At 36.4% G+C, this 22240-nt stretch overlaps 1 protein-coding gene across 1 annotated transcript in view; it reads right to left on the bottom strand.

Moving 5' to 3' along the window:
- The window catches only part of CCSER2 (coiled-coil serine rich protein 2), a 199473-nt gene that overhangs the window by 144078 nt on the left and 33155 nt on the right, over positions 1–22240 (bottom strand). The window contains 3 exon segments of the mRNA XM_017883729.1: positions 4631–4827; positions 5976–6022; positions 6024–7429. Coding sequence (XP_017739218.1) covers positions 4631–4827; positions 5976–6022; positions 6024–7390 — 1611 coding nt within the window. The 5' untranslated portion in view covers positions 7391–7429.

Raw genomic sequence — 22240 nt, 5'->3', positions numbered from 1 at the left:
TATACATATGTAACAAACCTGCACGTTGTGCACATGTACCCTAGAACTTAAAGTATAATAATAATAATAAATTAATTAATTAAAAAAAATAAAAGTAGAAGGAAGCAAATAAAGATATAAACCAAAATCAATAAAACAGAAAATAAGCACAATATAGAAAATCAGCAAAGCCCAAATTTGGTTCTTGGAAATGAAGAAAAAGAAAGGAAACACCAATTACCAGTATCAGGAATGAAAAGCAGACGTCCTTATAAGATCCTAAAGATGTTTTAAAAAGGATAATCCTCGTCAACTTTCACCAACAAATTACAAGTTTAGATGAAATGGACAAATTTTCAAAAACCAACATGAATATACATACAAATTTTAATATGCTAGTATCTAAAAATTAAAACTGTTACTAAAAACCTTCTCATAAAGAAAACTCCAGTTCCAGAAGGCTGAATTCTGGCAAATTCTTTTACATACCTAAGGAATAAGCACATTAGTTGTACACAAATTCTTTCAAAGGACAGAAAAATAAGAAAACACTTCTCAACTCATTATAAAGTCAGCATGATCTTGATCCAAAACATGGCAACATCATCAGAAAGAAAAACAAGAAAATTACACAGCAGAACAAACTTACTCATGAACATACATGCAAAAACATAGACTATTAGCAGAGCTGGGTATGGTGGCATGCACCTGTAGTCCCAGCTACTTGGGAGACTGTGGGGGGAGGATTACTTCAGCCCAGGAGTTCAAGGCCAGCCTGGACAATATAGCAAGACCCCATCTCTTTCCTAAAAATTAATTTTTAGGCCAGGCACAGTGGCTCATGCCAGTAATCCCACTATTTTGTGAGGCTGAGGCAGGCAGATCGCCTGAGGTCAGGAGTTCGAGACCAGCCTGGCCAACATGGTGAAACCCTGACTCTACTAAAAATACAAAATTTAGCCAGGCATGGTGGCAGGCACCTGTAATCCCAGCTACTTGGGAGGCTGAGGTGGAAGAAACGCTTGAACCTGGGAGGCAGAGGTTGCAGTGAGCCATGATCACACCATTGCACTCCAGCCTGGGTGACAAGAGCGAGACTTCATCTCAAAAAAAAAAAAAAATTAATTAAAAAAAATAATTTTAAAATTTAAAAATTAGAAAATCTAGTTTAACTACATTTGAAAAGATAATACTGATCATGACCAAGTGAATGTATTCTAAGAATGGAAAGGTAGTTTACTATTTGAAAATCAAGCCATGCAATCTAGCACACTAACACAAAAAAAATTTCATTATCTCAACAGATGTAGAGAAAGCATTTGGTAAAACTTAATATTCATTCCGACAAAAATTCAGCAAATAAAATAAAAGAGAGTTTCCATATTCTGATTAAACTCCCTCTCAGCTCCCAAAAACTTTAATGGTGAACTATTAAGGCTTTCTCTCTGAAATTCTATCACCATTTCAATTCAACATTATGTTGGTGGTCCTAACTCGTGTAATAGGGCAAGCGCTGGGGTGGTGAGGCAACTTTGCAAATGGTATGATTATATAGTGTATACACCAGTTCCAAAACCATCCACAGGCAAATTACTGTAACTAGTAGATGAATTTATAAGGTTATTAGAAAAGTCAACAAACAAAAATCAGGTGTATTTGTATATACAACAAAAACTCATAAAATTATAAAAATGATACCACTTACAGTGTCAAAATCAAATATGTGTAACATTTTGCAGAAAAGTACAAAACATTAGCAAGAAGTATTTCTAAAGTCTGAAATTAATGGAGAACTGTATCTCCATTATAAATATGTCAATTCTCTCCAAACTCATCTACAAATTCAATGCAATCCCATTCAAAACCCCTGCAGGTCCTTTCTGGAAATTGACAAGCTCATTCTAATATTTAATTGGAAATAAAAAAGACTAAGAAGAGCTATGGAAATCTTGGGAAAAAACAAAGCTGGAAGACTTACCCTACCAGGCAGCAAAATTTATTTTAAAGCTACAAAAGTGAAAATAACATATAACTGACAAAATAAACAGAAATATTTGTCTATGCAATATTTATATATGCAGTCATTCATTTATGACAAAGATGACCCTGAAATACAGTGGGGGAAAGATGACTTTAAGATATATCACATATGTATAATCATCCATACACATACATCCATATTATCAAAATTCTCCGGTCTGTCTGCAGAAAAATTGTGCATTTTACTGTATGTAATTTAGACCTCTGCATAATACTGGTAGCATTTAAACAAATAAATAGCCAGGATTCTAGACTGGTGTTATGAAAAGCAGTCAGTCTACAAACTATTTGTTGGGATCCCTGACATGATTAGGAGATTGCACCAGAATGTATATGAACACACTGTTTCTTTCAAAAAGGAAGATTTACTAGAAAAACAATCTCAGCAGAAATGAACAGTGGGTGGAATTAAACTGTGTTAGAAGTGACACAGTTGATGTACATTCTAGTGAAAGCTCCTTATCTTTACCTGGACTGGAAGAAGCAGTGTTGCAGAGACCAAGAAAAGTGAGAATAAGCTAAAGGTCTTTGGGTGTTAAGTAAGAGATACTACTTTGAACCACTTCAGGGAAAAAAAAAAAAAAAGAAACAAAAAAAAGCAAGACAATTTAAATAAAACTAGTAAGATGGCAGAGTAAATAAAGTCCAAGTATAACAATAAATGCAAACATAAAAGAATTAAACTCACTAGTCAAAAGAAAAAGACAAATTGAAAGTTTTAAAATAACAAACTATTTGCTATATATAAAAAAGACTGATAGTAACAGAAGGGAAAATACACAAATAAAACTGGTAAGGTATATTAATATTTGGAAAAAAAGAAGTCTGAAAACAAAAAGCATACTTAGAGACACAGAAGATCACTAAGTAATGATGGGAAGTCCAATTCACCAAAAAAAAAAAAACAATCATTTTGAACAGGTACATGCCTAAAATTTATACAAAACAAAAAATTCACATAACTTCAGAGCAAAAATGGTAAATCCAACATCACTGTAGAAGAACTCAACACACTGTTCTCAACTTTTGCCATCAATTCTCTATCCTTTCTCAGACTTTATCTTCTTCTCCTTAGATCAGAAGAGAAAGACAGAAACACCATCTTGTTCCAAAGCACAGAATGAATGTTTTTGTTGCTTCCCATACCATATACATAAACCTACTGAACAAGGAGGAAACTCAGGGATCTTAAGGACTAACAGGCAATCCAGATGCATTCTGAAATATTTTAGAGAAAGCTATTATGGGATTAGTTACAGGAACAATGAACTGAAGATGGTTAGCCTCTAAAAACTGTCAGTTACTAAGTGGTTTATTGCTGCCATCTGCTGGACACCCTGTTCATTTGCACTTCAATCATATTTGCCTTAAAACGCCTAGTAAGACAGCATGTAAGGTCTTAAAACTGTTCTCTTTTCTGAGCCTCCTTTATCTAATGAGGTGAAGACACTGTCTCTAAATTAAATGTTTGCATGCAAGGTGTTGATGGACGTTAAAAAAATGTTTGTGCAATTTAAGCCTCTGGTAACAACAGCTTAAGTAAAAGGTTTACAGGAGTATAGAAAATTACACTGCCTGAAATCCACTTGAAATTTAATATATCCACAAAGACTACCAATTTTCCCATACAACTACTGGAAAATAATTTTATATACTGAATAACTGCAATGAGTCACTTCAAACATACCAGTTACATTTTACCCATATGGCATATTATCCACATTACTTGCCATGTTTCTTAAAATTTGCACATATAAATTCATGGCAGGTCTTCTAACACTTGCTCATACCTGGTTCCCTTGCCTTCCAGGCACACATGACATTACACTTCCCAACCCTTTAGTACTTAGGTGGGACCACATGATAAGTTCTGGTCAACAGATCATGAATGGAAGTGCCAAGTGTTGCCTGCAGGCCAATGCAAGTAATTGTATGTGTGAGACCCTCTGGCACTCTCTTCCTCTGCCATAGTGACAAGAAGGGACCTCAAAAGATGGTCAAGCCCCCAAATCAAAGCAGTTTAGATCACTAAAGACAGCTGTCCTAGAGAGCTGTCCAGACCCACAACAGACTTTCTAAGAGTAAAAAAATATACTTGTATTATCCCGTTCAGAGTTGGCACTTCAATGTTACCTCAGTATAGCATTGACCAAGGTTTCTCAACAGCAGCACTACTGCCATCTTAGGCTAGATAATTCATTGTGGTCTCTGTCTTGTGCACTGTGGGATGTTAAACAACATCCCTGGCATCTACCCACTAGATGCCAAGAAGTACTCATCAATATGACAACCAAAACCACCTCCAGTCATTGACCTCCTCCCCCCATCTTTGAGAACCACTGGCATAGATTGACCTACTAATATAATATGCACATATGTATGATGAATATGTATGTACACATGTTGAGTATATTTATGTCAAATGTCATATATTTTCTATGCTTTATTTCACATTAGAGTCAGATATTTTATAGGCTCTTAACAAATATGAATTCCCATTTCTCAAAGCAGTAAAGTTAATTCATAAATTTTTTTAAAAATCAATCATATCACAAGTCTCTCTATAGTAGGGTAAACAAAATATTCCAAGAGTATATAAATCCATACATACTATGCTGTTCATTTCAGAGGACTCATAGCTCCCAACCGGATGGACATTTCCAATGGGTTCCAAGCCTTCTTCATCCCACATGTATGTTCCATCAGAGCTATCAGATGGAGATAGTTCAAACGAAGAACCAGCTCTGTAGTCTGTATCTGGTGAAACCAAATTATTCCCAGAAGTATGTTTTGTACATTCACTCCTGTCTTCAAGAGAAAAAAGGTTATTGATTCACAAAAATATAATTGTTTCTCATGTCCTAAAAATATAAGTGCTAATAATCTGGTATGTCATAGCAAAAAAGCTGGCTCAAAAAAAGCACTCATAACTGCAGCACTTTCTATAGCCTAAGCAATAAAACATCAAGAGGCAAAATCTTTAAAATAATCTACTGAAATATTTTCTAATAGACAAAAGAAAATTCATTTAGTCATCTTTCACTTCTGTAATATTTCCAAAAATGTAAATAAACCTTCATATACCTATAATATTTCCCAAGATATTTAAACACTGGCCAGGAAACTCCTTTTCCTCTGTGTACACTATTTAACTTCATAGATTAAATAATGTAGGGTACTCATAATTGCCTCCCTAAAAGGAAATAAACTTGTTCTGGTAGTCTCTTTTAGAAGACCTATAGACAATCAAGGGTTTGTACATGCATCTCTATGCATGATCTAGTCCCCTCAGTATACCACATGTCTATGTCTAATTCCTTTAGTTGTTCTTTATTCAGGTATATGGATGTACAAATACCAAATACATTTTCTCCAGCATTTAGTAACAGGATAATCAAACATAAGAGGAAATGTTTAACAGGTATTATTTCACTTTCTTCAGTTTAATAAATAAATAAACCTCTCTCAGGAAGTGCATCTACAAAAATTGCTAAACAAGAAAAATTTCCTAAGATAAAAAAATCCATCAGATTAGACATAACCTATATTATCTAATTTTCCCTTTGGTACAGCTTTACTCTCAACAAATAGCAATGAAATGCTACCCTAAGAGAAGAGATGGTTTGTTTAATGGCATACCATGCTGGTTGAGGTAAGTAGGGGAAAAGTCATTTAGAAGCACTGTCTATACTAAGCAGGAATAGGCTGTGTATAATAGCCAAAGAACAACAAATGTTATAATTAATAACAAATGTTATTAATATTGTCTTGGATAGGGTAAAAAATGGGGTATGGAAGTCACAGGAAAATAAATGTTGCCCCACCCCAATTTTGTCTAGATCCATCCCTCCGTGAAACTGATAGTATCTTGAAATCTATCTGAAGATAATCCTAAATATAAGTTCAGTTATATTACCTAAAAGAAAGCAAAAAAACTTAAGGTTAGTAATATTTACCAGAGACACTTATATCTATCCATTCATCAGTTTTACTGCAGACTTTTCATTTTCCTTGGGGAATCAAATATATCCTGTGGTGGCACATTTTCATCTTTCTCTTCTTTGAGAGACATTTCCTCTGGAGTTATTCTAGTTCTGTTGGAGTCTTCTATATCTATAAAATCATCACTAAAGTCTTCACTTAAATCATTCTTATCAGAAGATGACAAAGATGACAAGGAAATGTCATCCACATCATCACTCAGGTATCTAATTTTAGCATCATGTTTCACAGTCTGGTTGTTTTTTGTTCTATAACTTTCATTTTCAATCAGTTCTTGGTCCTTATTAGTAGCTCTGTCCTTAGCCAAAACTGTAGCATCTTCCTCTACACATGTGTCAGCAGGTGAATTTTTATTTCCATCAACTGTGATAGTCCCAGAAAATGGAGATCGGCTAGATTTCAGTAGAGAGGGATGAACCATTCTATAACCTAAAGTAGAAGTTACACCAGGGCCATTTGGTAAAGCCAACTTCTTTCCACCAGCAGCATAAGGCCTATTAAATCCATACCCCAAATGTTCATTCCCATTGAGTACTTCCGACTGCCGGGAATTTCTTGTTAGCATACTTGACCGTAGAGGCACTCTAATGGATAGCTGTTGATTCTGATAAGGCTTTGTAAGATCCACAGCTCTATTAAAGGAATGTGATCTGGTTATAGATGAAGGTGGAAGGAATGAATTCTGAATGGAATGTGAAAAACTCTGTGACCTTACCATTTTTTCACAATTAACAGATTTACTACTGTCTGGGGATTGAGCTAAGCTTTCTCCAGAACTGCTTCTGGTGGCAGAGGAGTTTGCTCTAGGCCTTTGCATGCTACCAGCCGACCGGTTTCCATAAAATCCATTCAACTGTGATTTTGGAGTATTGACTGAAGAATATGAAGTCCTTCCTAATAATGTGCCTTTGGTGAATTTACCCAAATTTGATGGTCCAGAAAAAGACTTTTGGTTTAACTCCTCTGTAGATGACACAAACATAGTGGATGGCTTTGCTAACTTTGATGTAAATAAAGAAACACTTTTCAAACCTCCCTTCATCCCACTTTTATCAAACATTCCTTGAGTAGGAACATGTTTTCCAGGATCAATTATTTTATCATGTGAATTTTGAGTATTGTTAGGCTCTTCAGCACCTTGTGCACAAGGTTGATATTTATTTGCTTTTCTCCAATTAAATGAATGAGATGATGGACAATCAGAGCCATTATTTTTGATGTAACTTTTGACATTACTATTCTTGGAAGTTCCTAATAAATTAACAGGTGTCCCATTTGGCATCGGCTGCAGTGTACTTCTTACAGATTTTGTTCCATACTTTGGCAACTTGGAACCCAAAAACGTCTTGATTTGTGTTTTTTCTTCCATGAGCTATAAGGTGCATTTGTTCTTAAAAGCTGACAGAATCTGTGAAGAGAAAAAAGAAGTACATTAAACATTCCTAAATAAGGACAATTACATGAATTATTACATAATATGATACTTACACTTTTATATGCAGAAAAGCCCAAAAGTTACTCATGATTCCTACAGAACTCCTGGCAAATACCGAATGCACTAATTAAATTAATAACTTTATGTTGGAAGAAAATAAAGAACATTTTTATAAACCTTTATAAACGTATGCTATGAATGACAGCAAAATTCAGAAATAATAAAATTAAACTACCAAATTTGACTATGTAAAAAATAATACTTTCAGAGTACTTCTTCCAATTTTCCAATTCAAGTAATCTTTTCATTTTGGGTAAAAGTCTCTCCTTTAAAAATAAGAACATACGGAAAACCACAGCCAGTGCACTCAGGCAAGAGAATGAAATAAAGGGCATTCAGAATGGAAAAGAAGAAGTCAAACTATCTCTGTTTGCCAATGATATGATTATATATCTAGAAAATTCTACAAACTCCTCTAAGATTCCTAGATTTGATAAATCCAGTAAAGTCATAGGTTGCAAAATCAAAGTACATAAATCAGTAGCACATCAACAATGACTAAGCTGAGAATCAAGAACTCAATCCCTTTGCCCATAGCTGCAAAAAAATAAAACAAAATATCTAGGAGTACACTTAACCAAGGAAGTAAAAGATCTCTACAAGGAGAAATGCAAAACACTTCTGAAAGAAATCACAGACAACGCAAACGAATGGAAATACATCCCACACTCATGCATTAGAGGAATCCATATCATGAAAATGACCATGCTGCCCAAAGCAGTCTACAGATTCAATGCAATTTGTATCAAAATACCAATATCATTTTTCACAGAATTAGACAAAACAATCCTAAAATTCATATGGAACCAAAAAGCAATCTTAAACAAAAAACCAAATCTGGAGGCATCACATTACTCAACTTCGAATTATACTACAAGGCTACTATAGTAACAAAAACAGCATGGTACTAGTATAAAAGTACATTCATAGAGAAAAGGAACAGAGTAGAGAACCCAGAAATAAAGCCAAATACAATCAACTGATCTTTGACAAAGCATATATAACAAAAATTGGGAAAAGAACACCTTATTCAATAAATGTTGTCAGGAAAACTGGATAGCCACATGTAGAAGAATGAAACTGGATCCCTATCTCTTACCATATACAAAAATCAACCCAAGACGGATTTAAGACTTAAATCTAAGGCATGAAACTATAAAAATGCTAGAAGAAAACCGAGGAAAAACTCTTATGGATATCGGTCTAGGCAAAGAATTTATGACTAAGACACCAAAAGCAAATGCAACAAAAAAAAAATAAATGGGACCTAATTAACTAAAAAGCTTCTGCTCAGCAAAAAATAAACAGAGTAAACAGCCCACAGAATAGGAGAAAATATTTGCAAACTATTCATCTAACAAAAGATTAATATCCAGAATCTATAAGGAACTCCAACTAATCTGCAAGGAAAAAAATAATACCATCAAAAAGTGGACAAATGACATCAATAAACATTTTTCCAAAAGAAGGTATACAATGACCAAGAAACATGAAAAAAATGCTCAACATCACTAATCATCAGGGACACGCAAATTAAAACCACAATGAGGTATCACCTTATCCCAGCCAGAATGGCTATTAAAAAGTCAAAAAACAATAGATATTGGCATAGATGTGACCAAAAGGGAACATTTAGGTACTGCTAGTGGCAATGTAAATTAGTATCACCTCTATGGGAAACAGTATGGAGATTTCTCAAAGAACTAAATCTACCATTTGATCCAGCAATCACACCACTGGGTATCTACCCAAAGGAAAACTGTATAAAAATTTTAAAAAAAAATTTTTTAAATACCTGCATATGTATGTTTATCACAGCAAAATTCACAAATTGCCAGATGTGGAACCAACCTAAGTACCCACCAACCAATGAGTGAATTAAGAAAATACACTATGGAATACTACTCAGCCATAAAAAAGAATGAAATAATATCTTCTGAAGCAATGTGGATGGAGATGGAGGCCATTATTCTGAAGTAATTCAGGAATGAAAAACCAAATACCATATATTCTTACTTATAATTGGGAACTAAGTTATGGGTATGCAAAGGCATACAGAGAGGTAGAATGGATACTGGAGACTCAGAAGAGGGGATGATGTGAGAGATTTTTAAAAACTACACAATGTAGTAGGGTACAATGTACACTATTCGGGTGGCATGTGCACTAAAATCTCAGACTTCACCACTACACAATTCATTCATACAGCCAAAAATCACCTGTTCCCTTAAAGCCCGTGAAATAAAAGGTAATTAAAGAATATTTTTTTTAAAAAAATACATGATTTTATAAAAGCTAGAAGACATTTGAAAAACCTTAATTAATAAAGCCATGAGAAGTATGTAGGTGAAGAATATAATGGCATCAAACAATTCTTTTGGCATTAAGGGTTGAGTAATAAGCTGTCATTTTAGACAACTATCTCCAAAGAATTTCCATCTGGTAACATAAATACAAATGACAGTGCCAGGGTGAGAAGTGTAAAGATTTAATAAAGATCTATTATTTATTTTATTTGTATTTTGTATTTTAGTTTATTTTATTTTAGTTTTTATTGTATTATGTATTTTTATTTTTTTTTTCAGAGACAGGGGATCTTGCTCTGTCACCCAGGCTGGAGTGCAGTGGCATGAATGGCTCACTGCAGCCTCCCCCTCCCTGGCTCAAGTGATCCTTCCACCTTAGCTTCCCAAGTAGCTGGGACTAAAGGCACACAGCGTCATACACAGCTAATTTTTTTAAAAAATTTTTTTGTAGAGACAGTTTCACTATATTCCCTAGGCTGGTCTCGAACTCCTACCCTCAAGTGATCCTCCTGCCTTGGCCTCAAGTGATCCTCCCACCTTGGCCTCCCAAAGTGCTGGGATCAGAGGCATAAGCCACCACGCAAAGCTTGTATTTATTTTAAATATAACACAAAACTACAAAAATGAAAAGGTTCAATACACACAAAAGAGCATAAAACTAGAAACCACTAATGTCTTCTATTTGAGTAACTTTTTAATGAATCATGATATATTATGTGATGAGATTATAAAGATGAGCCAGAAATATTAAAATGTTTGTCCTATTAACAAATATATGGTCACAATATGTTCACTGTAATTATGTAAGAATTCTGTAAAAACACTAACAAGCGAAAATGCAACTTTAAAAATGCCTTAGGGATACTGATTTTTTAATATAGTATATGACACTGCATTTTTTTTTTAAGACACATGGTCTTGCTCTGTCACCCAGCTAGAGTGCAATGGTGCAATCACAGATCACTGCAGCCTCGAACTCCTGGGCTCAAGTGATCTTCCTACCTCAGCCTTCCAAGCAGCTAGGACTGACTATAGGTGCACACCACCATGGCCAGCTAATTTATTTTTACTTTTTATAGAGGTGGAGGCCTTGCTATATTGCCCAGGCTGGTCTGGGATTCCTGGGCTCAAGCAATCCTCCCACCTTGGCTTCTCAAAGTGTTGAGATTACAGGCATGAGCCACTGTGCCCAGCTAAATTTTTAAAATTTTTGTTGTAATTGTTGTTGAGATGGAGTCTCTCTCTGTCACCCAGGCTGGAATACAGTGGCATGATCTCGGCTCACTGCAACCTCCACCTAATGGGTTCATTATTGAAGAATGAACTGCTTCAGAATTGAAGCAGCAATTCTCCTGCTTCAGCCTCCCGAGTAGCTGGGATTATAGACGCCTGCCATCACGCCAGGCTAATTTTTTCTATTTTTTAGTAGAGACAGGATTTCATCATGTTGGCCAGGCTGGTCTCAAACTCTTGACCTCAGGTGATCCACCCATCTCGGCCTCCCAGAATGCTGGGATTACAGGCACGAGCCACCGCATCAGACCAATTTTTTTTATTTTTAAAACAACTGATTCCAAGTCAACCCTGGCCTAAGAAGTAGGGTTCCTATCATACATGTTATTAATTATGTCAAAAGTAAATATTTAGAAAATCACACAAATGTTCAAGTATAGAATGGAAAAAGACTAAAGAACGTCCTGTTACCAACTAATAAAAGATATAAATATATAAATATATATATATTTGTGTGCACGTGATTTTTTAGCGGAAAACCCACCAGCTACATAGTGTAATACAAAAAACTATTTAAACTAAGAACCTATAAACTTTAAAAAGTGGTGGACAGAAAAAAATTCTGTATGGTACAGTGTGACTAGCCTGATTACTGCCAGAAAAAAATTCTGTATGGTACAGTATGACTAGCCTGATTACTGCCTGGAAGCAGTAGTGAGAAAGAAATGTGAACTAAAAACTTGAAAAGTTTAAGAAATACCTCTAGTTTGGAAAGAAAAATTTGATTTGTCATGCCCTAGAAAAGTTGAGGAAAAATATCCTGAGCACAGAGGTTTCAAAACCTAGGCAGAGGCATCACCAGATCTGCCAACTTCTAAGGCCCTATACTGAGTTGAGGGAAGGATCTGAAGCCCATAGAAAGGTACTATACCCTCAGCAGTATGAAATGAGACTGGTATAGGACATTTAACACAATCTAAGGAGATGGGAAAGCATAGGGCCACAGAAGGGCAAAAGCAAAGTACTGACCTAGGTATCCAAATTAAGCCTGAGCAAGACAAAAAGAAATGGCCATACAATCATATAAACAGTTTCCTATAACACAGAACAACCTAATAAGAACATGCATCTAATGAAACAAAAGCCCAAAGATGAAAAGACAAAACAGGTAAAGTGGAAAAAAAAGGCTTCAGCGTTAAGGAAACCAATTAAGAAGAGCAATGAATTAAAAAAAAAAAAAAAAAAAAAAAAAAAAAAAAAAAAAAAAAAAAAAAAAAAAAGCAAGAAAAAGAACTAAAGACTTAAACAAACGGCAAGGACAAAAATCTTAAGGTGACAAGGGCATATTAAGGAGGCTAAGTTGGGTGGATAACTTGAGACCAGGAGTGCAAGACCAGCCTGGACAACATGGCGAAACCTCATCCCTACAAAAACTACAAGAATTAGCCAGCCATGGTGGTGCACACCTGTTGTCCCAGCTACTCAGGAGGCTAAAGTGGGAAAATCAACTGAGGCCACGAGGTCGAGGCTGCAGTGAGCTGTGATCAAGCCACTGCATGCCAGCCTGGCTGAAAGAGTGAGACCCTATATCAAAAAAAAAAAAAAAAAAAAAGTATTGAGGAGAAAAAAAAGACAAAGATATCAAAAGAATTAGAAAGAAAATGTAGGACAAAGGCTGAACAGAAAGATAATTAGTATCTCTGAAGTAGAGTAACTAACTAAATGGAAGATAAAAGGCAGGAGGACATAATAGAAAATATCCCTAAAATAAAGGTGAAAAAAATCTATGGAAGGAAAAAAAAATATACCAAATCACAGATGCAAATACATATCCTAGTTAAGTTAAAGAAATATCAAGGTTAAAGAAATAATTCTCCAGAAATACAAGTAGAGAAAAAAATCACCTTTAAAAATTTTTTTAAACTTGGAATACACAAAGGAAATAACTGGATATCCTTCCAAAGAAATGCTGGAGCCTCTAGGGATAATTTAATCCTATAGGAATCACATTAATTTTACCTTTAAAATTTATTCTAAATTCACCACTTCCATTCCACAATCTTAGTTCTTATGCTCATCATTTCTTCCTGTACTACTACCAAGGATTCCTACATTTATGTCAAGATTCCAACCTTACTTCTATTCAAACTGTCAGCAGTTATCTTCTTAAAGCACAGACCTGGATCACGTCATTCTACTGATTAAAAACCATCTGTGAGACTAGGAACAACAAAATAAAACCCAAAACTCATTGTACAGGGAGCAAGCTATGCTATTTGGTTCTACCTTATCCTTGTTATATACTTAAGTCAAGATATGTTACTTGTCATTCCCCAAAATCCATCCTATATTTTCTATCTTCTATGCCTTTGCTAAAGACCACTTGGAAGATTCTATCCTCAAAGTCCAAAATCACCACATCCACCAACATTTCCAGTTAAAATTAATCTTACATCACTCTCTATTCTCTTCACAGCAATAATATAGCTGAGTTTGTCTTCTAATTGTGTGTATGTCTATTTGACCCACAGGAAAGTAAACCTGCTGAGAACATAAACTAAGTCTTATATATTGTACTTTGAGGTCAGTTACAGGAATACAAATTTAACAGATCCTAAACTTGTAAGTAAATGCATAATCTCTTAATGCAGATTAATTTAACAGTAAGGAAAGACTAAAAAAGAACTTTGTTTTGTGGACCTGTGATTGACTGGTAATAGCTCCCTTGGGCAATATGTTGAAAAAGATTCTGAGGCCAGGCACAGTGGCTCATGCCTGTAATCTCAACAGTCTGGGAAGCTGAGGCGAGGGGATCGCTTGAGCTCAGGAGTTGAAGACCATACTGAGCTACATAATGAGACCTCATCTCCACTAAAAATTTAACATTAAAATTTTTAAAAAACAAAAGGATGCTGAGGTCAAATCTAGCTTCAAATCTGAAGTAGTGACATGATCAAACAGCAATGTTTGCCAGGAGCAGAGCAAGGGACAGTGGCACTATCCATGCCAGACAACTGTCTTCCTCATTTTTTGATAATGGTCTTTTCCACAAAACATCTACAACCACTTTTGGTATAAACATAAGAAAATTGGTATTGATATTACATATTAGGGTCATTTTGCAAATCAATAAATAATACATGTTAAAGACTAAAGAGCCTGTGAATCAGAAAGGCTTTTAACATTTCCCTGCCCGTCACAAGTAGACCACAGAAAGAAAATCATACTCTTTCCCTTCTCTGTGTCTCTATTTTCCTGCCTAAGATGAGGGTAATACATGTTACCTCCCACGAGCATCTTCGGTATTAATAACTCAGAGGCACAAGATGAGCCCGAAAGACATACACACTGTTACTAGTGTTTGTGGTTCCACCATTTGTGGGAGAAAAGAATAATGTTAGAACCTGATTGTGCTATTCTCTATAAAGAATATTGATTTCTAAATGTACAAATAATTGCAACACAAATGACATCAATCATCTTGAACTTTGGTCTTAAGATAAACTAGTCTGACAGCTCCACTATGAAGTTTACGTTATGAATATTATCACTTCATTTGTTGATGAGATACCTTCTGTCTTTAAATGTTCAAGAAAATTTCTCTTATATTTGCTTATAATTTTGAAATAAAATAAAATAGACATTGTGAGTCTGCTTCATTTTGGTAGCCAAGCTGTCTTTGATGCACTTTACCTAATCTGTAATCTGTGAGGTGTCTAAAAAATCCATTCATTAACAATTTGAAAAAATATATGTTGCCTACATCATCTAATGATATAATCTTCTCTGAGACACTTTAGTACCATCTGTGAGCTTTAATTTAATAGTGAACTAGACTAATATCTGGAATAGTGCTTGAAAATGTCAGATTTTTTTTAGTTTCTTTAAGAATAATTTTTTAAAGTATAGCACATTTACAGTATTGGTATTTCATATTTTAAAATTTTTTTTCAGGCCAGGTGGCCTGAAAAATTAGGCTCACACCTGTAATCCCAGCACTCTGGGCAGCCGAAGCAGGCAGATCACCTGAGGTCAGGAGTCCAAGCCCAGCCTAGCCAATATGGTGAAACCCTGTCTCTGCCAAAAATACAAAAATTAGCCAGGTGTGATGGCGCACACCTGTAATCCAAGCTACTCAGGAGGCTGAGGCACAAGAATCATTTGAACCCAGGAGGCAGAGGTTGCAGTGAGCCGAGATCGCACCACTGCACTGCAGCCTGAACAAAAGAGCGAGACTCCATCTCAAAAAAAAAAAAATTTTTTTTTCAAAAATACTTATAAATGCCTTGTTTTAAAACCATAAAACAAGTTTCTCACTTTTAAAAGGAATCCAAAACTGAATAAGGGAAAAGCAGCAGCAAATATGATTAAGCACTTACATGATAGGTACCATGCTTACCACTTCATCCTTTTTGTTTAATCTTTATAACATTATAGGGTAGTAGATATCTTCCCAACTTAAATAGCTAAAACCAAGATTCAGAGAGGCTACTATACTTGTCCCAAAGTCACAAATTCATAAACTGTCAAAGAGGATTCAGGTTCAAGTTTACCTGATTCCAGGGCCAATGAAAACTGCCTTCATGACAAAGAAATGAAATACAGTCAGTGGGTCACACAATGATGTTACAGTCAGCGATTTACAACGATGGTCCCAAGAGATTATAGTGGAGCTGAAAAATTCCTATAGCCTAGTGACATGGTAGCCATTGTAACATTGTAATGCAATTACTTTAATTTTTACATATTTATTGTATCCTGTTTGTATAGTGTTTATGAAGTCTATACTAGTGTGCAATGATGTCTTAGGCCTTCACATTCACTCACCACTCACTCACCAACTCATCCAGAGCAACTTTCAGTTCTGCAAGCTCCATTCAAGTGCCCTATACAGGTATACCACCATTTTTTCTCTTTTATATAGTATTTTTATTGTACCTTTTCTATGTTTAGATAACTTTAGATAAACTATTCCTTACCATTGTGTTATAACTGCCTACAGCATATATATATATATATACAGTATATACAGTAATATGCTGCACAAGTTTGTAGCCTACGAGCAAGATAGTATACCATATAGCCTTGGTGTATAGTAGGCTATACCATCTGTGTCTGTGTAAGTATACTCTCTGATGTTCGCAGAACAACAATGGCCTAACGAGACATTTCTCAGAACAGATCCCCTTCGTTAAGCGATGCATGCCTGTATTCTGAGAAGCTTACTGTCAGCAAGGGACAAGAATGAAGGAAGGGACTGAATGGCTAATGTCAGAGGAGAAGCATAAAGACGGCAAAGGACCTAGGTATTAATTACAGAAATTTAGCAGAACAGTAAGAGCTGTCACTTTTTCAAACTCCTTTCATATCCATTACCTCATCATCTGAGGAACCACCCACTCACTGTCTTTTCTAGTTTTCAAATAGTTTTTTAGAAGGTATAAACTGTCTGCGTTTTAGGGGTTTAAACAGACATAAACTCACTACTAAGTACAAGAGCAATTAACTGAACAACAGTACTGATGACTACACACGTATAAGCAGTTACTTCTGAAATTGGCTTTCACATTCAGACAACTAGATCAGAATTTAAAGTGATTTTTTTTAACCTTGTGTTACTCAACTACTTCTCTCATATCCCCTTTTCCCATTTTTTCCTGGCTATCATCTGTGGCATAAGCTGACTCAAAGGCTTGATTATAGCAATTAAATAAGCAGCCAGGCATGGTGGCTCATCATGCCTGTAATCAGAGCACTTTGGGAGGCCAAGGCAGGAGGATCACCTGAGGTCAGGAGTTTGAGACCAGCCTGGCCAACATGGTAAAACCCCATCTCCACTAAAAATAAAAAATAAAAAAAAATAAAAAAATTAGCTGGGCATGGTGGCAGGTGCCTGTAATCCTAGCTACTTGCGAGGCTGAGGCTACAGCATCACTTGAACCCTAAAGACAGAGAGTTGCAGTGACCGAAGATTGCGCCATTGCACTTCAGCCTAGGTGACAAGAGTGAAACTCCATCTCTAAAATAAAATAAAATAAAATAAAATACCAATTAGATGAGCAAAAATGACAACTTTAGCCAAAGTAAAGGTTTAAAACAGTGCACTTACTTCCAGATTCTTCAAGACTTTAAAGAGGACATGCCATGCTCAACACAAAGGCTCTATAATATTGTATCAACATGACCTTTCTGTGCTCCAGCTACAACTTCATTTTCACTCACATAAATGGAGTTCAAAGTAACTTGTAAAAGTTAGGCTCACAGGGAATTTGTGTTTTAAGAACATTAAATTCTTAGTGTTATTATGCAGATCCAATGTGTATTACTTCCTGAAATTTAAATTTAAAAGAACAAAAATACTAACAAGTAAAGAGGAACCAGAAGTTCCCCTGGCCAAACCATAAAACTTTCTCCCTCCAAATTTTACCAGTTGGTATGGGAACACAAAACTCAAATACCTGTGGGGCATGCAAATATCATTAATGTGCAGAGGGCTAGTGCCAAACTACATGAATACTGACCCATATACTGCCTTTTAAAATAGTAGACAAGTATAACAATTAAGTACACACATTTCGCAAACACCAGGTCAAATCACAAGCAAACATTTAACATTTCAGTCTATATAGGATTTGTTTGAGCAAAGTTCCCTAAATTAAATTAAATGGGCAGTAGGGACTAAGCCATAGAAAGTCCAGCATCAGGAATAAGAGTAACAGGAGTAACATTCACATGGACGGAAGACTACTAGGCCATAAATTCACTAATGGCACATACTGGGTTTGATTCACCAGAATACATTACTGAAGTCCAAGCTTGCTCAGTATATGACAAACAGTAATACCTAAACATGAAACATTTTGTAAAGATCTACATACATTAGAATTATAGTTTCATAGAAAAATGTTAGTGAGGCCAGGCAGGAGAATCACTTGAATCCAAGAGGCAGAGGTTGTGGTGAGATGAGATCGCACCATTGCACTCTAGCCTGGGCAACAAGAGCGAAACTCCATCTCAAAAAAAAAAAAAGAAAAATGTTAGTGGTAGTTTCCACATAATAGAATACAACATGGTAATGAAGACCTAATTATTGTTATACGCAACAATACAGATAAAACTAACAGGCTCCTTTAAACAAGAGAATCCAGAGACTTGAAGATAAATATAGTGTGATTCCATTTATATGAAGGTCAGATTTCCATTTTTGATGTAAAAAGTTGCAATTAATTTCACTCCTACCTAAAAACCTGGAAGAGCCAGATAATCTTCAAAATCATAACCTTTCATAAGCCCATCAGAAAGCTGATATTGTAAGGCAACTAAGTAAACCAAATTCCAAAGGGAGACAAGCTCCTCCAAGAAGAGATGGGACATTTAACAGTTTCACTTTTGGCTGAGCATAAGAGACAGAAATGACCACCACAAAAAGGAGTAATAAGCTAACATTTTAACGTCTGCTTAAAAGCCAAATGTGGACTAGCACAACAGCAAGCTCCTCCTCCTAGTATTCAAGAGAAACATATGAGAAAGCCCCCTCTTAATGGCACAGGCATGCAGGAGGTGATCAAAGGCTGCACTGAAACAAATACAAAGCCTCTCACTTCCCTGCCTCCTTCTGTCCTCTGAAGCAAAAGCCTTAAACTGCTGGGGAAGCCTTAAATTGCAGCAAGACTTCTCACCCAGGGGCACAGGAAAAAATCCAGTGCATCTGGGGGAAACAGAATAGAATGTAAGAAATGTTCGGTTGATCGATTTATGTGACAGTAAGGTCAAGAACTGATTAAACTAATTATGATAATATGCGTTAGAATGCAACAGTGGTTCCACAGTGCTTGTGTGTATCAGAATCACCCCGCAGACTTCATTAAAACAAGATCTCTGGACTCCACTCCCAGAGTTTCTGAATCAACATATCTAAGGTAAAGCCTTAGGAAAAGTACTTTTACAAGTTTCCAGGTGATGTTGATTCTGCCAATCTGGAGTTCATATGTTGAAAATCCCTGGGACAGAGATTAACTCTGCAAGAGGGGCTAACTGAAAAGGGGTTGACTGAGATGTTGGCAACTTGATCTGGACGGTGTAAAATTCACCAAGAGTACATCATTTAAGATTTACATATTTTGGCCAGGCACGGTGGCTCACGCCTGCGATTCCCAGCACTTTGGGAGGCCGAGGCGGGCGGATCACAAGGTCAGGAGATAGAGACCATCCTGGCTAACGCGGTGAAAGCCCATCTCTACTCAAAATACAAAAAATTAGCCAGGTGTGGTGGCGCACGCCTATAGTCCCAGCTACTCCGGAGGCTGAGGCAGGAGAATAGCATGAACCCGGGAGGCGGAGCTTGCAGTAAGCCAAGATCGCACCACTACACTCNAAACAAGATCTCTGGACTCCACTCCCAGAGTTTCTGAATCAACATATCTAAGGTAAAGCCTTAGGAAAAAGTACTTTTTACAAGTTTCCAGGTGATGTTGATTCTGCCAATCTGGAGTTCATATGTTGAAAATCCCTGGGACAGAGATTAACTCTGCAAGAGGGGGCTAACTGAAAAGGGGTTGACTGAGATGTTGGCAACTTGATCTGGACGGTGTAAAATTCACCAAGAGTACATCATTTAAGATTTACATATTTTGGCCAGGCACGGTGGCTCACGCCTGCGATTCCCAGCACTTTGGGAGGCCGAGGCGGGCGGATCACAAGGTCAGGAGATAGAGACCATCCTGGCTAACGCGGTGAAAGCCCATCTCTACTCAAAATACAAAAAATTAGCCAGGTGTGGTGGCGCACGCCTATAGTCCCAGCTACTCCGGAGGCTGAGGCAGGAGAATAGCATGAACCCGGGAGGCGGAGCTTGCAGTAAGCCAAGATCGCACCACTACACTCCAGCCTGGGCAGAAAAAAAAAAAAAAAAAAAAAAAGATTTACGTATTTTGTAGTATGTAAGTTATGCTTCATTTTTTAAAACTTCTCTTAAAAAATTAAAAGCCTCAAACTCCTTCTAATCCTATAAAGAGTAAAAATAAGCCTTATTGTGAAGACAACTTATTCTACAAATTTTAAGCATGTATCCTCTTCCTGTATTTCAAAGTAATCAAAAAACTGACAGAAAATCTTCTTTATAGAAGAATCACAACTAATAAATACAGAAAAAAATGATGGAATCACAAAGTAAGAAAATCTGAAACACTCCATTAAATATCAAAACACCCCTCAAGAAAGGGAGTGTGACAGCTAAAACTGAAACTATTAAAAGGTGAGTGGTAAGTAACACTAGGGGTGAATTATGCTGTTTTCTCTACATATTATGTTTGAAAGCATCCATATGTAATTTTCATTTAAAAAAGTAAACCCCGGCTGAGCACAGTGGCTAACGCCTGTAATCCCAGCACTTTAGGTGGTCGAGACAGGTGATCACCTGAGGTCAGGAGTTCCAGACCAGCCTGGCCAACATGGTGAAACCACATCTCTACTAAAAATACAAAAATTAGCTGGGTGTGGTGGCGGGTGCCTATAATCCCAGCTACTTGGGAGGCTGAGGCAGGAGAATCACTTGAACTCGGGAGAGAGAAGTTGCAGAGAGCTGAGATTGCACAACTGCACTCCAGCCTGGACAACAGAGTGAGACTCCATCTCAGAAAATAAAATAAAAATAAAAAAGTAAACCCCAAATAAGGACGCTTTCAATAGGGAAAGAGATATGAAATAAATTTCGGCACATTCCACATTATCCTCCTTCTCTTGGCATTCATTTTCATTTTCTCTCTCAGGAGCACCTGCATACTCCCATTCAGAGAACTCCCAAACCCTGGATCTCTACATTTAACTCCTCCTACAAAAGACAAAGGATTCTTGAATTAGCAAAAGCATAAACTTCTAACTAATCTGACCAAGGCTGATCAGCAGTATCAATAACACCTAGAAACTTCTTAAAAATAGATTTTCTAAGGCCTTACCTTAGATATAGTGTTCAGCAATTCTGTAGAGCCCAGAGATCTTGTTTTAATGAAGTCTTCCAGGTGATTCTGATACACACAAATACTGTGGCACCACTGCTCTATTCTAACCCCTATTATCGTAATTAGTTTAACCTGTTCTTGACCTGCCCCTCACATAAATGTAAACATTTTTTACATTCCATTCTGTTTCCCCCAGATACAATGGACCCTTCAGAATTGCAGGTGCACCAGGGTCCCCTCCCAGTTCCACAACTGTATAAAACACTATTGGTACAATAATGCCTGAATTAACTCATCCTTGGGGAATTAAGTAATCCTTTGGACATAAAGCACTTTTTAAAAAGAAAAAAAAAAGTTGGGAAAAAAAAGCGTACGTCCTGAAAATTAGAAGTTCCCGGCCTTGAGTCATTTCCAGTGGGAGAAGGTTACAGGAATCTTTCTGAAGAGCAAACTTCACAAAGCAAAGCAGGGTCCTAGGACCAGGAGACAGTAAATGCCTAGGTTCACAGGTCCCACACACAGAAATTCCTCTACTTTCAACTCATAAGGTTCTGTACATATGAACAAAGCAACCAACCGAAATAAGTTTCTCAGCAATGCCTGACACCAAAGGAAGATGTTAGCAATTGTTTACAGAAAGAATTTATGAACAGCTTTTCAGAACTTAAACTGTTTGTAAATAAATGAATTTCTGTACCTGAAAAGAGTGGAGATGGTGGAGGAGGAAATAGTTGAGGCAATCACATTACGTGTTTGTGTCTGTGTATTATATATATACATATATATATGTGTGTGTATATATATATAAAGATAGGGTCTCACTGTCACCCAAGCTGGCGTGCAGTGGTGGTATCACAACTCACTGCAGTCTCAACTCTTGGGCTCAGGTGATCTGCCCACCTCAGCCTCCCAACATACATACAATATATTTGAATTTAGACAAAGTAAAATTACTTTCCAGAGCTAGAGGAACATTAATGGTGTAGGTGATTCCACTCATCATTCCACTCTATTAAAATATAAAGTGAACATATAGGAAAAGACATGAATCTCTTTCTCCCTCAGTAAGTCTCAGTTTACACATGCTTGGCACAGTATGAGCAAATTTTCTTTTTTTTTTTTTTCTGGCTTTTTTTTTAATTTTATTATACTTTAAGTTCTAGGGTACATGTGCACAACGTGCAGGTTTGTTACATATGTATACATGTGCCATGTTGGTGTGCTGCACC

The sequence above is a fragment of the Rhinopithecus bieti genome, unplaced genomic scaffold (genome assembly GCF_001698545.2).
Source record: "Rhinopithecus bieti isolate Rb0 unplaced genomic scaffold, ASM169854v2 scaffold_12689, whole genome shotgun sequence".
Taxonomy (NCBI): domain Eukaryota; kingdom Metazoa; phylum Chordata; class Mammalia; order Primates; family Cercopithecidae; genus Rhinopithecus; species Rhinopithecus bieti.
This window is presented reverse-complemented; position numbering and strand designations above follow the sequence as displayed.